Raw genomic sequence first — 19,246 nt, forward strand, 5'->3', positions numbered from 1 at the left:
GCCACTTAAATAATACCCTCTATATGTAAATAAGTAAAAAATCTTGTGCAGATATATAATATACCTAGAACAGTAAAAGACAACTTAAAACAAAGAACAACATAATTACGTAAAAAGGAGATTCAGTCTAGTTTCAAAATGGAAAAACGTTTAATGTTAGAATATAGTTATAATACCACAAAACGTGCTATTTATTTTTGCACAAGCTACCAACAGTTTTATATCGACCAAACAGAAAATGAAATCTGCACACAGATGGCATTACACAGACAACAAACTAACACTGACGGACTTAATATGCATTAACTGAATAAATACATATAATTTAATAATTACTCTGGTGGTACGTGAAATATATTCTCTCTGTTTGAGAATGTGACAAACAGTGAGAGTTTTAGAGAGGTTAAAGATCTGTATCTAAAAGAAATCATGACACCACACCTTGATACTGGTTTGCTGTTACCTGTAATAACGAGTCAACAATCATAATTTATATCATTACAAGGGAAGGGATTTTGAAATAACTTCGCATAAGTGTTTACCATAATGAGATGGCGTGTTATGCGCAAGACTCAGACCCTTAGCTCCAATATCAATGTCAGACTTAGAAGTCAAAGGTTAACAGGGTCTGTTCCGTGTTCGGTTCATAACTCTGTCATTTCATTTTGAAATTATTTGGCATAAATGTTCCCCATAATAAGACGCTGTGTCGTGCGCAAGATCAAGACCCCTAGCTCTAAGAACAAGGTCACACTTAGAGGTTACACGTTAACCTGGTCTGTTTCTTGCCCGGTCCATAACTCAGCCATCAATGAAGGGATTTTAAAAATATTTGGCATAAATGCTCAGGGGTATTCGTCAGTAATAGTGATATCTCTTGATTTGGTAAATTTTCTTATCTCCCTTTAAGATTTTTATGATTCTATACTATTACTGTCATAGTTAATCATTTCTTGTGAAACTTTGTTCTTAAAATATATCATTTAAAATTCCTCAGTTTTATTTTCAAGTTATTAAAGCAATTAAAGTTTCTGCTTGAGAATAGTGTTTCGGCTACTTAACCTACTCATCAAAATGTGAATGTGGCCTCCCGTAGTGAGTGAATTTTACTGACATGCTATGCAGCACAAAGATAAAACGCATAAATAGATCCTGTAAGCCTAAGTATATTCACTTTTGTCTCGTATATTTTCAGAAAGATTAATTGTAAAATAGTTGTAAACACCATGTTTATGTGGAAAACATATCAATGTAAATATTTCATAGTTTGGATTATAATGATACTATTTGAGTAAACAGTCAAGATGTGATATTGATGGTATTGAGCCAGGCAAGTGCCTATCCAAATTTGACTACTATTATAAAGTGTGGAAGAAATTAATGCAATTTGAGAGAGAAATTCAAGAACTCAAGAACAGGAATTCATGTAGAGGAATGTTTAAATACCTATAGTTTTTGTTTAACTTACACTTAATTTGGGCCTTCCGGTCGGCTTAGAAGTGACCTATAATCCTCAAGTTACACCCAACTTTTTTGACAAAGATATAATACTGTAGTAATTTGAAATCTGACTAAAGAAAACGTATTTATTTACGTTACAGGTCCGTAAGTACATCGGATACTAAGAATTTAACCCCTAAACTGAGCCAAAGGTCACCATTTCATACCTATAGCGTTTGTTTAATTTACACATAATTTGTACTGTTACAGTAAATATATCCAAACTGTTATGATCGTTCATAGCTTTTTAAAAACAATTTCGACAAAAGCTAACACCAGACTAAAATTGTTTCACATGTAAAACATAATGTAGTAAGTGTTATAAACATTCATGTGTTGAAATGATTTATAAGATATACAAACGTTTATGGGAACACATTAGAGACAACTATTTATATGCAATAGAAATAGTTATCTTATAAATGACAGGCGTTAAAAAGATTGAATGATGTTGAAATACTCCTAAGTTTGTTGTAATTTTAGATCATAAACCGATTGCGTTTATGGCAGAGTTGTAATCGAACCTTGTCAATCCGCCTATCAGTACCACAGTCGTGTTTGGTACTGTGCATACAAATATAGGAAATGGTTACAAACCTGGACCAGAGGTATTTGTTGCTCCAGTGGACGGTACATACAGCATCAACCGTGTTGCATCTTCAGGTACTAAGTCGACTTTATCAGAAGATTGTTGATAATGATTGATAAATGTCTAAATATATGAGCTGGATTAACTTTAAAATCCCTGTTATTCATATATTGTTATAACATAAGCACATACACACACACGTTCCAATATCGTTAAGGCGGGCATTTTTAAACAGTTGAGTGGTATGACCTATCAATCAGGAACATATCAATTTACTGCTTAATTTTCTGTCTTTTACATTCTTTAAGAATATGCACAATACATGTATTTCGTATTTACATTTAGATTCATTATTGTATGAGTGCACGTTCATTTAATCTTTTTATTCCCAGCTGCATTTGTACATCATGCACAATACGTCACATTTTCCTGGATCACAACTCTGACAGATGACTACTAAGATCGGCTACTATTGCATTATAAGAGAAAAGCAGTATATTTTGCACATTTATTTACTTTACATATAACTTTTAGTTTCATGTCATACTGAACTTACTCCTTTTTGTTTCATCACAAAGTGAGTTTAACTTCTTTTTAATTGAAACATTATTGTAAGATATGCCTAAACACATTTTATTGAACTAATGACTGATAGTGCATTATAATAATGAAAATAATATTTTCCATCTGTTGACCTATTTCGAAAATAAAAATAAATAAAACTAAAATAAACTGGGCGACACATTTCAATTAAACTTCTCAGAAAATGAATATTTATGAAGGTGTCATGAGCACCTTCATCTTGTTTTTTTTGTTTTTTTATTTATTTATTTTGCAAAACAACTATGACCGAAATAATTTATATTGAAGATTGAATAAGGCGAATGCTTGGTAAATATCATAAAATTTATAACACATTAAAATGGTGTTATTTTTTCACCAATGTTCTAAAGATCATTTTAATTAAAATGGTCTTCACTGGCCGCATGATCGAGAACGCTGGATTCGAATATTCAGTTTTACCAAACTCTTCACTGTAAATGCTTAGATGAAAAATAACTTGCACTTGTGAAATTATAGCAAAAAGGAGAACATGTCTGAAGTTAGTTTGTTGCCATCTGATATATAATTTTCTGATTAAAGGTGAGTAATAAATGGTTCCTAAAGAAGAACTTTAGTGAAATTACCTGCACAAAAGGTGGCATTTTCTCTGGCAAAAGTGTTTTGAACTTGAATGAATTCTCATTGGTATACATCTATAGTCGACTGTAGTGATTTACAGGAAATTGAATTGATTATGGCATTTATATTATATAGTATAAATAATCCTTACTTTGCTCTAAGATGCTTTGATGTCATAACAAAAGGGGAATACGAATATCGTTCGTGTGCATTAACTGATAAATACACTTCTTACACCATAGTAAGTTTAGTAAGACTCTGGTAGCAGTGACAGCTGCCCATTGTGTTTCCACTGACTATTTGGTGTTTATATAAAATGATGGTTTCGTCAACTTTTGTTTGCAAGGAAAAACATTTTAAGTCATCTTAATGGTTGATGTACTCGATTATTGCATGTACTGAATGCTTCTCATTTGTTTGACATTTGCAATGGCATCTTAATCACTGAAAGCAAAACCTATAAAACGGACGCTTTCATTCAAAGTAGAGGCAATTTGGGCCAATAAATCAATCTCTTTCCTGACATATGGCTTTCGTTCGGATGACCGGCGATCTTCATCTGATAAATCGTATATTTCTATTGATTTAATCAAATTTGTATCTTTCTGGGTATGTAACATACATGTAATATGTTTACCAAGAGTAATTAGTTTATATCACGGTCATCTGTTTGAAAGGTAAAATTGGAAATCTCATATTTACTAGGTTTATTTGTAAACATGCAAGATTTGTTTCCACGTGATAATAAAGGATGCTGATAACAACCAAAACGGTAAGGTTTTCTGATTGCACCGTTGACATATACCGAGATGCGGCAGCCTAATGGATGATAATTGGAAGGACGAAGGCTCTAGGATCTTGTTACTGAAAAGAGACGTGTTGGTGTGCCGCCAGCTAGTTAAATAATGGTTACCAGTTTCCCTACCCGCTTGATGGCTGGCATTAAAAATAGAATCTGGTCAACCTGGCTGGCCCTTTCAGTAGGTGTGTCACTATTATAGATTATTTGAGGTAAGTATTTCAAAGGTCAAGGTCAGAAAACTGTTACCGATCGATAACTGAAGAACGCTTTAGTTTACCTGTGTCAAACTTCGAAGGATTTTTTTCCTGCGGTCAGTAAATGACCCCTTTTGTTTTCTGGTTCAGTTGTTCAAAGGTCAATTTTACAGTGACCTTGAGACTGAAAACAGATTCCGACCGATAGCTAAAGATCACTTTCGCGTACATACTTCAAATATAACAGGATAATTGCCTGCTGTTAATGGATTATCTCTGTTGTTTTGGCGGTCAGTAAGTTAAAGGTCAAGGTTATAGTGACATTGAGACTAAAATCGGCTTCTGATCGATACCGGAAGAACGCTTTTGACAACAGGCGTCAACTTTCATACTGTAAAAGCACGTATGTTCGCTGGTTCAAATGTTTTGAATTCGAAATATAGAGTATGTCCGCGAGATTTTATTCTCGCGAAACTGCTTTTTAATAAGTCGGGTGTACATAAAAGTTACACATCGTAAAGCTTTACCTTTAGACTGCTTGCCGTAAAAATCACTATTGATAGTATTGATGTTTAACAACTAAGTACCTGTAGTTATTACGGAAGCGCTAAACATAGCATATTTTGTAAATATGGCCATTATCATTTAAAAGGTTTGGTAAGGTTTGTGTAACGAAGCGAATTGCTCGATTTGCATTATACTTATGGTTAATATTTACGCGAGGATTAATTTTCTCGAGGTGAGGAACCTCGCGAATATAGCGAAAATTAAACCATCTGCTTTAAAATTTACAGTAGCTCAAATTGGCTGTGGTAAGTAGATGACAACTATTCTTTTGATGTCAGTTGGTCAAAGGTCATGGCCACAGTGACCTGGAGACTGTTCGTTCGTCCGTCTGTCCGTTCCCTATTGATAACTGGAGAACGCTTTAGTCTACATACTTCAAACTTCACAAATGATTACCTGTTATCAGTAGATAGTTCCTGTTGTTTCTTAGGTCTGTACGTTAAATTAAAGCTCAGGGACACAGTGACCTTGAGCTCGAAAACGGTTTACACTCGATAACTGAAGAACTTTCGCCTACAGGCGTCAAACTTCGGTGATCAGTAAATGTCCTCTATTGTTTTTCGGGGTCGGTAACTTAAAGATCAAGATCACAGTGACTTTGAGACCGAAAATATTTTTGATCGATAACTGTTTTGGCTTACATGCTTTAAACTTCATAAAAGATTGCCTTTGGTCAGTAGATTACCTCCATTGTTTTGGGGGTGACTAAGTCAAAAGACAGATGTCATAGTGATCACGGTTCATCATGGGCGGCATGCGTATTTTACAAACACATCTCGTTAACTATCACTTATGTTATAATACTTTATCAGAACAACCATGCAAGGGATTAAATCGACATTTCACACTACGGCACAGGACATTAAGGGTAGATGTCATCTGCATGAACATTCAGCATTTTTTACCTATTTTTAAGTATTCCCCAGAGCTTTTATTCTTTTGGACCGACATGGCTTTTACTGTTAATGCAATTTTTGTATGGGCCGTAAATGTGAAAACCATGTTTTCAGTTGTGATAGCCTTTAGTGCAACAACTATACATGTACATAGAAAATGTAATGGTTTAGCGGGGTCCTTCGACTACTAATGTTCTCTATGCAATTGTATTAGATAAGAATAAAAGATGCAGACCATTCTTGTTGCAGGTCAATGTCGCCCATTAAGATTAACGGGAAATTATGATATATCACAACAATAATTTAAACAGTCACATTCAAAGGTTAAATAATGCTACGGTCATATGTTCTATGTATCTTATACTGGAGTTACCGATGCAGTCAGGGGAAAGCAATTTAACTGAAAAGCTATTAGTTCTAAAAGCTATATTTCTTTCCGCCGTTATAAGATGTTTTGTGTCGTTCAGTACAATTTAAATTTTTAACCAGGTTCTTATTGCGTTGCCTTCATAGCATTTTCAAGATAAAAAGCACTACAGGTTAATGAAAACAAGATTTATATTTCTATGTAAATTGATAATTAATATAACATTGATATCACATTAAATTGTGCATGAACTAGTTTCATTTTCATGCATTATTAAACAGATATAAAATGTATAACTTCTTCAGCATATTAACAAACATTATTGTAAAACTCAGTTTAACAAAAATCTAAAACAATATACAAAAACAACTGACACATTTTTTAATGCTTATCACATGATTCAATTATATTATCTGACAAACCTAGTATGCAATGCTTCTCATATCTTAAAAGATATAACTCGTTGGTAAACTCTCTAGCACAACATTTATATGCATACACTGTATTTCATTAAAATAAGTATAGTTTAGTTCCAATTTAGTATTCTAAAAAATAAACTAGTAACTAATATCAGAGTAAGGTATTCATTGAATGATTACTGTATGTATAAGATTTGTTTATACTATACAAAATACACGAGAATCGTTCTTAATGTGTAGCATTCAGGATATCAAACTTCACATCATATTTTTATTTTTCGATTCTTTCAAAAACAGCCGTATGAGTGAAATATCACAGGTACGTCGAACTTGTTAAAAGCTTCTATCATATAAAATGAGGCATAAATCTGTTGTCAACTAAAAGGTTGCGATTTCATAGATACTGTGGTACATGTAGAATGTTTTTCTTATTTCTGTTCTGATCATTAGAATTATCAAACTATTTAACAGTACCCGTTACAAATGTAACGGCAAAACATAAATGTGGGTCCTAGACGTATAGATTAACTTGCGGCAAGCACATTGGTTTACTTTGTTCGAAAATTTTAAGCTAACAGTTACTAGATATAAAATGGTACAGCGATTAGCAGCAGGTATGTGAATATAAACAAGTATGAAACAAATACAATATCTTTTTAAATGACAACTTCTTATTGTAAAATAATTGCTGAAATAATTACTTTTGCAAACTTACTTCTTATTCGTCAAATCATTTTTTTGCCTCCCGCAAATCGAACAAACTTGTTTATATCTTCTGAAGAACCATTTTAAACTGATTTAAACATGATTTGTAATACATAGTTACTGTCATTTCATGTTTGAGTATATCAGGATGAGCAGATTACAGTGCTGTTCATAGTCGTAATTCGCAGTCAAGTTGTTATCATTCAGTTTATTACTAAGTGTCACTGGACTATGTGTAGCAAACACTTTTTGGACACAAGCGATCATTTAACTAATGAATCTGACACCAAAACAGTCTTATCTCATCTAAACATAATTACTTACGTAAGTACTTAAACAAACTTTCATGCATATAAAAAGAAAACTTGAAAGTATTATTTTTTCTATAGTCTGGCATCATATACCAGACTTATAGGTTTTTCAATTATTACAAAGCATTTAAATATATGATTAAACTTTGATGATTTTGATAAACGTCGTTATATCATATGTTACATAATTACAATAAATATTTATTACGAAGGTAAAATATCGTACCTATACATCAAAAGCAACATAAAGTACATGTACAAAACATTAACTAAAAGATAATTTTTTGAAGAAAGATGATAGTCTAAAATACAATTAAATACTTATTTGTAAGTTCTTTCATTCAAAAGAATCATTAATCTGGAAACGGCATTTGGCGCCTCATACACAATGCTGGGATTTTTTGTGCCATTCACAATACTAAGATATAAAAATATCTTCAGTTCATGGCAGTGCAACCTCCCATTTAATCTCTGTACAGAATTGTATAAATTATGCTTAACAACAATTAAGAAATACACACGCTAGTGTAAAATCAAGACAGCTAACCCGCTTTTGTAACATTTGCATTAACTTTGCTTTATTTTTAGAAACTAACAAGTATTTACATGAATTTTGTATGGAGGGAGGACATTTATAACAGAACTGGATATTTGTTAAAAAATAAATAATTGATTGGATTAGTAAGGTCACAAAATCGTTAAAAGTTATATGGCTGGCGGGTAAGCTATTTTGTTATTGGCTATGAAATAAATGGCATTTGTGACGTTCCTAAACATTAGTAGTTGCTAAATAACAACCAAGGAAAAAACATACTGAATATTCAAATATGGGGTTATTAAACCGAGCCAAACATTACTTGCAAACTGCATGAAAGGCTCGAATCAGAACCACTCATAAAAAGAATCTTTACAAACATTTGGAATATACACACAAAACTGATTTTACTTTTTTGAAGGGCGTTATTACATTATATGATTTATCAATGATAAAAGGAACACAAAACATAGCTTATAACAAGGTCATCAAACATAATAGCAAAACATATCAAACATGTCAAAAGAAAAATTCTCACTGGTGATAATAAAAGATGAATATGCTTATTTACGCAAACTGTGGTACTTTCATTCATTTTGTATTGACATGTGACAAAAATACGCTATTGATATTTCATAACTTAAGCATTTGCATATTAATATACATATTCAGGAAGTTGCAGTATGTCATCGGAAATATAATTAATTCCACAATGACAGAACCTCACACTAATACCATTTTTTAATATCATTAAAAAAATATTGATGGCCCCAAAGCACAGAGAACGGGAAATACAGCCAGAGCAAAACATCGTACAGTAGGGTCCGCCACAAATAGCCAACACTAGGGGAATCACATGATCAAAATAATCTCTAAAGCAAAGTTATATGTTGAAGAACATGAATAAATTTCCTACATTGATAAGATATGAAATTGAAACATAGACTAACATATGACTAATACATAACTATTATGTAGTTGACACTAATTATAGATATCTTCTAATTACAAAATCTAAGGAAAATAAGAAGTCGCAGTTTTTTAAGTATTCTAGATGATCAGAGGGAGATTGTGATTGAAATCTATGCAGTTTTAGGACATATCTATGTTGCCATATGAAATGCTATATTTATAAGACTTACAGCAAAAGTTGTTTCAATATTATCCCATATTATTCCTAAATTTATTTTAGTTTAGAGATTATTTTGATCACGTTATTTCCCACAGTGGAAACTGTAGTAGAAGAATATAACAGACGGGTTGCTTCAAAATCCAACAACAAGTACATTATAATTGTATGCAGGATACAATAACGAGAATGTGGTAGGGAAAGTGGGGTGTTTAAAGGCAAAACACTTTGATTTTGTCCTGCATCAGGATATCAATCACAAAATATTTTAATATAAATTGTGTATAATCTTGATAATACATGGTATTTATAATGGTATAATTATAACAGAAACGCATTCACAGAAAGCAAACAAAAACACAGCCTTTTACAAAGTAAAATGTCGTACACAGTACTTACGATATTAAAATGACAAAGAACGTTATAAATATAAACACTTGAGCGTTTATATAGCCCGACAACACTGGTTGTCTCCTACCGGTTCCACACAATTTTGGTTTAAACATATTTATTCCCAACAATATATATACATGATTATATTTACTAACTTGCTTTACAAGAACAGTTGATGGAAAGGATTAGAACGAATCACAATCTTCGTTACCGCTCATGCTTCAACCAGGCGAATATTAATGTTATTCATATATTACATGAAAAATGATAATTAGACTATAAAACTATTATTCAGGCGTAAAGAGTAAAGGTCCGATGCTATTCTTATAAAATGTATTGAGCTAAGGATTGGTCTTCATTACGATAACATTTAACCTTGATCATTTGTTCACAATTATATCAAAAACGTAATACGTAAAGGATAGCGTGAAATTCATCTAAAAGTTTGGAAAGCGGTTTCTGAATGCACGATTTTTATTGAATCTTCCATTCATCTTAACATGCAATGCAATATTTTAACAATTTTTATTAAGTAATGGTTGAAAGAAACGCACTTAAGTATTTACAAGTAATCGAATGCGTCAATAAACGTGCATGACAATATATTAAGTGAACTGGCCACTTTTTATTTGAGTTATTATCTCATTAAGCGTCCATATATTAAAGACGCCTCACAGTTCTTTGTAAAAACGACTTCCATCACACAATAAGTACTGATTTTTAAATGCAGTGTTTGCGGCACACTAACTTATTTTAATGTATAAAAGTGAGGCTTTTAAAGTAAAATGCACAAGAAATTATATAATTTAATGTTTCTCCAATATTATAACTCTTTTGATTCCATGAAAATTTGCAATAATACTCTTACGCTACACGCAATTTAGAGTATTCATGTAGTAAATGATAATATTACTAATTATATGATTTTAACAAGTTCAATGATGGAAACATAAATAAAAAATATAATACACACATACTCAGAGTATATACATACTAAAACTATATTATCCAAACTGAATTTATGAAACTTCAAAATGGCAAAGTACACGTATATCATGAAATCGTTGCAGATATAAATACAGTGTATGCAGAAATAATCTGAGTACCAAGACATCAAAGAAACATTTATCCTACAAACATACATAAAGGACCCCGTGGCTCTTGCAAAAAATGAAACGTGTATCATACATTCATCATGTTGATTTTTCTTACATTTAGACAAATCACTTTAGGGAATTGCGCATATTTGTGCATATAACAACTTAAGTACGTACGATAATGTAAATATGTGTATTAATAGTGTATACAATGCCAGCTAGGATTAATTCTAAATGTTAAACACAAGTATGAACAATATCAAGGGAATGCCTACTGATTGAATATAAAACTACGATAAATGCATTGATTAGAATCCAATCCTTAGAAACAACATGAAATTATCATTCCTAGTACACGATTACTGCTATTGCTTACCGCCTTTCAGACGTCGCAATGGATTAGTTTAGTAGATGAAAAGTCTTCTCTGATGTATTAACTGAACACTACCTTTGATACAATAGGTACTACAGATGTCATTGAAATAACATGAACAAAATCAACCGTAAAACATGAAGAAAAACAGGCAGTGTTAGTAAATTATTACACTGAGCACTTTTCACTGTGAAATTATCAAATATAATTGTTTTTCACCCTTATCTTAGCTATTAATCCGAAAGCATAATGATAATGAACTATTATATTTTACGCAAAGTATATAGTCTCCCAAAACCACGAATTCATGCATCTACTTAGCCATCCTTTCAGGTGACCAGGGATTTCAAAAAGGATTTATTGTAATTTAACATAATCAAAAATTCAAACAGCATTGTATTCTTTTACGTAGCATATCTAGAAACTTAACGGTAGCGCTACTTTTTGCAAAATCCATAGAGTGACGTGGGTTCATATTTCCTATATATATTAATCACCTTTTATTGGGGTGGGTGGAGGTGGGAGGGGGCGCAGATGTTGTTGCTTATTGCCAGTTGACGTCTCAATGTTGTCTTCAAATATGTCTCGTTTAATGCTTAAAATTTGTATCTTTTTTCCTGCTTTCTAGATTAAAAGTTTTGGCATTTCCCTCTTCTTATGTGGAACTTGTCTCAGAATCAGAACCACCGGGAAATCTTTTACTATATTTGAGTAATTGTATGACTTGTGTGTCTGGCGACTGTTCCATTTCTTCCATCAGCTGTACCATTCGCGGGAGAACTTGGCTAGCATACGTTTCTGCCACCAACTTTTTATTATATCCAAACTGCAGATCTACGTAGTTGCTATGAGTATCATATTCTATGTGTAAACTCGTTTCGTATGAATGCCTTTTGTAATACGGTCGACCTATCTTCAACTCAAAATCTTCGTATCTGGAGACGTTATTCAAATTCGTCATGTTTTCCATAATAAATCTGTGACGGCCAATATGCATCTTGAGTTCTTCAGATTTCATTTCTTCCTTGATAAGTTCATAAGGGTATGCACTATACTGTTGTGTTATGTCATATAATTGATCAGAGCGTTTCTTAAGATACGTTTTTACCTGATCCATTTCCCTAAGGTCGCCTACAACTGGTACTGCATTTGAACAACTCTGAATGACGGGTTGCAGCTGCTGCACATGAGCCCTCATATCTATCCATGTAACTAAAGGTATAATAGATTTTCCTGTGAACTCATGAAGAACAATCGTGTATACAGAAAACAGGAAGTTGTACAACGAAATTCCCTGGCTATTAATGAATTTCATCATTTTGTCATAGAGGTATGGTGGCACGCGTTCTGATATATCTTTCCAGTATTCTTCTTCAATTTCTTCGTCTAAATCAGTCGAGAATGTGAATGGAGAAATATCTGCATTCAAATAAGAACTCCAAAACCTTTTCAGTTTATTACTTTGCGGTGTAATGGAATCCCTCAAGACCTTTGAGAGATTTAGGTTAGTTTTCACGGGCGGCAAAGACTGTTGTTTCAAGTGACATTTAAGGATAGCTCCTATGTCACGGACGAGGTTAGTTATGCCTGCCAAATCTCCTACAACAGCATGAATAAACATGCGAACCCTAGTTCTTCTTTGTCTAAATGCTACCTTTACCCTTATAGGAATTTCTTTCCTGATGTCCATTCTAACTTCTTCTCTTTGGTCTATTGAATTCTTTACACAAATACTGTTGAATTCAACCTCTTCTATATTGAAACTGATCTGTTGGCTTTCGCGAACAATCGGGTGATATTTTCTCTCCTTTCCTGCAAACGTACGTCGCAGTTCTGGATTTATGTAAATCAGATGAATAAAGATAATTTCTAGGTCATTTTTGTTCAACTCTAAGCCCGATATTTCAAACTCGACTTGTCGCATGATGTTTCTACTAAACTGGTATTTTGCGACGTCATCAAGTAATGTTTTTTGCATAAATGTAACTTCTCCTTCTAAATAATTGCATACATTTTCATCAGGCTGCTCCGTTTCAGCTTCGACAACTTCTGGCTCTTCCAGCATTTTTTTAACAATTAATGACGTTATATCCTCCAGCGTTGTTGAACCATTGTACAATGTCAAAAGAGGAATTTTCGTCTTTGTTATTTGATAAATGTCATTTGTGAAATTCATGGCTGACAAAGAGTCAATACCAAGCTTCACCATTGTTGTTTTTCCCGTCAGGGTGCTTTCGTCAAAGGCAAATGATTTCGCAATTTTGCGCCAAACCAATTCATGAACCATTTGACTTTGTTCTGTTGGGTCTTGTTTGAAGAAATCACATCTGAATTTTGTCGCGTCAGATTCTTCATTGTCAGTTTCAGAAGTAGGATTCATTTTCAGTATATCAGCAAACTTGTTTGAATTCAACTTAAACATTGCGTTTTCTTGTAATTTTACCCAATCAAACTTTCCAAACATAAGCTGTATTTCATTCGTCATTAAAGCAGCTATGAAACAATCACAAATGTTCTCTTTCGTCAAAAACTGAAAGCCTTGAGTTTTCAAATGAGTTTCCAATCGTAAGTCCTTTTTTGTCATTCCCAGTGGTAAAGGACCCCAGTTAATACTCTGTCCACATAATCCAAGACTCCGGCGAAAATGAGCAAATGAATCTTGAAAGGAATTTCCTGCGGCATAATTGCATTGCTTTTGATTTCCGAAAACGGACGCAATAGATGAGTGCATGATAAAGAAGTCAAGTGGCAGACTTAAACTCGCTTGGTGAAGATTCCATGTACCTAAAACTTTTGGTAACATTACTTCATCTAGATCTTTTTCTTGCATATCTCTTAAGAAGTTATCGCGTATAACTCCAGCTCCGTGAAATATCCCCCTTATATCTACATGACTGTCTAACTGACTTTTTAGTTTCTCAAACGCTGCGGTTACCTGGTCTTGCTTAGTAATATCACCTTGAAGATTTATGATAACGCATTCGTACTTTGCTTCAATTTGTTTTATATCCTTGGTGATTTGATCCGTTAGTGAGCGTCTAGATAGCGTGGCAATGTATGTTGCACCTAATCTTACCAAAAGTTGGAGAAGCTCCCAACCTAATCCAGAAAGACCACCGACAATTATGTAGCATCCATTCTGCCTTAGGACGTTCTCCTTTGTTACCTTTAGAGGGATGTTTGGCTTTCCATTTTCATCATAAAGAGGAAAAACCACATACGGAAGATCTAATATGTTTTTCTTCGAAACTCTTTTCCCTTCTAACAGTGACTCTTTTTCGCATGAGAATGCCACAAAACATTTGTAGATCTTCGGTATTTTGGCAGTTAACTCTGAATAGGTAAACATATCTTCTACGCTCAAAATACGGAGCGAAACCATTTCCTTGTTCATGTTCATGTAGATTTTTTGACGTTTAGATATATACCCGTCAACACTTATCATATGTTTCAAAGCTGGGAATATCTTCTCAACCTCACTAAATTGACGCATGTTCAGGTGTGCTAAGATAATTACGGTATCTTTGTCACCACTGGGTTGCATATTTAACAGCTGGCGTTTAGACACAATCTTCGGAGATAAATGCTGATCTGATAATATGGTTCGAATGAGTTTGATCCGAACTTCATAGTCATCGTCAACTATGACAAATATATTTTCTGATGATAACTCTGTGCAAGCTTCAACTACATTCCAGAGTAGAACACCAACGGTCAGCATACCTGGGATATATACTGGCAGAGATGTCAAATCGTAAACGCACTCCTTTGGAACTGAAACGACAGGCGAGACGTAAACAGGACAGCAAAAAGCAACATCTGCAAGGCTGCTGTTCTCTTCGGTTTTATCATGTATGCGCCCTGTGCCTTCAATGCATATGAAAGTATATCCAGTGTTTGTCCCTGTCCTGTACATATCTTCATTACTTGCGTCAGGGTACGAAACTGGGTAAACCGAAGAATTGTGGAGGCAAAATCTTTTAAGCTGGATTTCGTATTGATGAGCTTTGCAATTTGTTGTAAATTCTGGCGTTGTTGCATCATAAAAAGGATCTGAAAGAATGGTTGCTGATGATGATTTCAGAATGGTATCTTTAGCCATATCGTTGTTCATCTGTCTTCGAAACGGAATATCATCGGCATTTGTTTCTATTATCTCCAAGTAATGATATTTTCCGTCTTTGATCATGAATTCATTGTAGCCGTGTGGTTTTCTTTTCAATAATTTTTTGAGGGCGATTATGTTCGCTTTTGAAAATGCCATGTCAACGAGTATGAGATTACTATAAGCTCCTTCACTGATTGCAGACCGGGCCATACCCCACAACTCTGATCCACATACATTTAAATCACCTTCATTATCATGTTGGTGAATCATAGCCTTTTCAGTAACGATAAAGACAGGTAATTCTTTGTCTAATTGACTGAGATGCCTAATAATATGTGCAAGATTTTTGAATGACTCCTTCACACATTGATAAACGAGAGAACCGCCATGTTGACAATCTTGAATATGAACGGAAGGCGCATAAACAATCGAATGAAACCTTAAAATGTTACTGAACGGCTCTTTGCTCAAATCTCTGTTTTCTATATGGATCAACTCATTGCTGTGGTCGTTCAATTTCTCGAACCAAGAAATGAATCTTTTGTGGCCAATAATTTTCAAATGCATATCATTTCCTGAACTATCCTCAGGAACTTCAATAGGAGAAGGCAAGTCACGCCAAACTGATTTGTACATGATATTGCTAGACATTTCTGATTCATCTGTCATTAATTTTGCGAAGAAGTTACGCATTTCAGCAAGCACATTACCGCTCTGTGACAAAAGCAAAATGTTGAAGTGGTTTTCAGTGGCAGTTGATCTTTCCAAGTAGGAATATCCATACATACATTTCTCTGGGAACTTGTTCATTACTATTGATGCCAGACTTTTAGGAAGAGTCAGTTGGTTATAATCTGTTTTGCTTAGAATACCGCATGTCTGAAACATACCATCAATTACGCTTGGATGCATCTGTGTAACTTTTCTCTGTTCAAGTACAGACTCTGTTAGCGTAAATTCAGCGATACATTCAACAGCAGACGACCATGATTGCTCTACGATCCTAAGAGATTCTCCATATTGGAAATGCAGGTGATCTAAGCATCTGTAGGATTCTTCTTTTGTCCTGTGTGTTTCACAGCGCTCTTTTATTGCCTGTATATTTATCTGTTGTCGTTCACTTTCAGTTCGAGGACATATATGTCCTTTACAGAGGACTTTTTTGTCTTTCTCCATGTAAAATTCATAATTGTTAAGACCTCTTTCTTCTACAGTGACATCTATAAGACAGTGCTCATTGTGTTTTGGTATACATGTGTTTAAAAACTCGACGGAAACACTAATGTCAAACACACATAATGAAGATACTTGACGACCAATCTCAAATGCAGCTTCAATGTATGTCGAACCAGGAACAAGTATCACATTGTTCATGTAATGATCATATACAAACGGTGTCGTTTCTTTGCCCAGATGAACTGTGAAGGTTTTTCCACACCTATGACTCTGTCTTGTGTACATATGAGATCCGCTAATTTGTCTTACACCTTTCAAAAGAAGCTTATTTTGTCTTGGAATATGAAGCATCTTTTTTTTCTGAAAAATGTAGCGTGGCAAGGGTACACGCTTTCCGTCAAAAGGTATAATATTTTCCCATGTTACATTAGCTCCCAGTTCATAAAGGGTGTTTAGTGATGTGTACATACTCTCGCACTCGTTGTTTACATTCATCGAAGGCAAACATATCCATTCCTTTGTTGTATCAACGATGTTTGGCAAATGCTGGTGAAGAACTTGCTTGGGTCCGATTTCGACGAACACATTCAAAGCGTGTTCATCTAATGATTGCTTGACTGCGTTCATGAACAGGACTGGCTGCCGAATGTTGTTGGCCCAATATTTTGCCGTTTGAAAATCATTTTTTTTGGCCAGTTCGCCGGTTACAGTTGATAATTGCTCAGTTATTCTAATGCCTGGTTTCAGTATCTTTAATTCACTTTCGGTCAATTTTGCCGCTTCTTCCATTTGATGGCTGTGATACGCACATGGAACGGATACAGGCCTTGTCAAAATTTTCAAATTTTCTAAATCAATCGTAAGTTGCTCGATGGCATCAGAATCGCCTGAAAACGTGTATGATACCGGACTGTTATAAACAGCTACATTGGCACGGTTTTTGTACTTTTGGCTGAGCCTTTCCACAGTTTCTTTAGAAATATTTCTTGCGGTAATCATTTTACCTCCAGTAAACTCTGACAATATCTTTGACCTTGTGTATATAATTTGAATTGCGTCATCCAGACTCAACGCCCCAGAACCATAGGCCGCAGCTACTTCTCCGACAGATTGTCCTATGATTGCTTTAGGTTGAATACCCCAACGTCTCCATTGCTCAAATAATCCTATCTGCACACAAAATAACCCAACATGGTTGAGAAAAGGGTCATTATAATCGGTGTCATTGACGAATTTCTCAGCAATACTCAAACTCGTGAGGGATTTCAACTGATTGTCAACTCTATCGATGGTTTCTCTGAACACTGTTTGCTGCATCATCTCTCGACACATTCCTTTCCAAGTCGTTCCTACTCCACAAAAAACAAATATAATTCTTATCTGTTTTTCTGTTTGAATTTTATCAACTTCTGACAACTTCATCGTGAGCTGTTTCTGTATTTCTTCTAAAGTTTTGCCAAAAACAGATGTCTTGTAACGAAAGTGGTCCCGGTGGAAAACAGATGTAAACGATATATCTTGCGCTTTGTATCCTCCTGTCGCAAGATCTCTGTTTAAGGTTTGCATCTGAATTTTTAAATCGGCAATATTCAGGCCTGAAGTACATACAACTTTATACTGATTGTCAGCATGGTTGTACGGATGTTCTTTAATATCTTGCTGAATGACCACAGCGTGCATATTTGATCCGCCAAAACCAAAGCAGTTAACACAGCAAACTCGTTTTCCATTTGTGTCTGGTTTCCACTCAGAAACCTCTGTACAAATACCAAGACCTGAAGTTTCTAGGTTTATCTTTTTGTTTACATTTGATTTATCTTTCTTAACATGAAGACTAGGTACAAACTTTCTCTCATTCATCATAAGTAACACCTTAATCAGCGAAACTACACCAGCAGCGGACTCAAGATGACCTATATTTGATTTGACAGAACCAATTAAAATAGTTTCTTTGGCTTTGTTTTGGACAGTGACATTATTTTCGATCTGGTTGTCACGCATACGCTGTGAATTTTGAAAATCATTTTCAAGCATGTAACAATTATTTGTGTCATTTTGTTTGCCATTTGGAACCTTTAGTCCATAAGACTGAATAAATCTTCCGATTGCGTTTATTTCTGTAGGGTCTCCAACCGGCGTGCCGGTGCCTGAAATAATATTGCAATTGTAAATAATTACTAACATATTTCCAGATTCAAAACCGTTATTAATTAACAAATTAAGTAAAGTAACAATGATGAATAATAAACATAAGCGAAACTTCAGAATAATTATTTATTTTACACATTTCATACGCAGACGAAATAACATGATCACAATCATCTCGGTCATTAAAATTTCCAATAAACGTCATCTGTATTGGTCCATTTTGTAATGCATAAACTTTACAGACATCTGCGAAACAGCTTGCATAAGAAACAATTTCTATATATTGCACGATATCTATGTACAGGGCCCGTGTGCACAAAACATTTTTAGTCTCAGCTGAGTTTGATACTTAAACTTTATTTGTCATTCATATCTAAATAGCATGTTTAAAAACTAAACTTTAAGTTAATAAAGTATTGATGATCAGTTTCAGCTTAAATATAACCTTGACGTTTTAGTACAATTGATATCAAAATTTCAAACTCAAACTCAGCAGAGACGGAACAATGTTTTGTGAACGAGGGGACTAGGTATACAATTTTTAAAGTTGTACATATGTCTTTATTATTATTCTAGTTCAACAAAGAAGAGACTCAAGTGCTATTTATTTTGCGATAAACAATTAAGTCTTCTCGTGGTTCATCGTCTTATTTACCATGGTTCTTCATTGAGATGCTTAGATATTTGTTAACTAGGGCTAACGCCCTCGTTGTTCAATTCCTTGGTATCTGGACTCTGAACTGTAATAAATCAGG

General features: G+C 34.1%; 1 protein-coding gene across 1 annotated transcript in view; it reads right to left on the bottom strand.

Annotated features, from left to right (window-relative positions):
* Positions 1–6,204: 6,204 nt before the first annotated feature.
* Positions 6,205–19,246, bottom strand: part of LOC123553117 (uncharacterized) — a 31,504-nt gene continuing 18,462 nt past the window's right edge. Inside the window, exon 7 of the mRNA XM_045342872.2 lies at positions 6,205–18,490. Within this exon, the coding sequence (XP_045198807.2) occupies positions 11,715–18,490 (6,776 nt within the window). The 3' untranslated portion in view covers positions 6,205–11,714. The remainder of the gene's footprint in view (positions 18,491–19,246) is intronic.

The sequence above is a fragment of the Mercenaria mercenaria genome, chromosome 15 (genome assembly GCF_021730395.1).
Source record: "Mercenaria mercenaria strain notata chromosome 15, MADL_Memer_1, whole genome shotgun sequence".
NCBI lineage: Eukaryota > Metazoa > Mollusca > Bivalvia > Venerida > Veneridae > Mercenaria > Mercenaria mercenaria.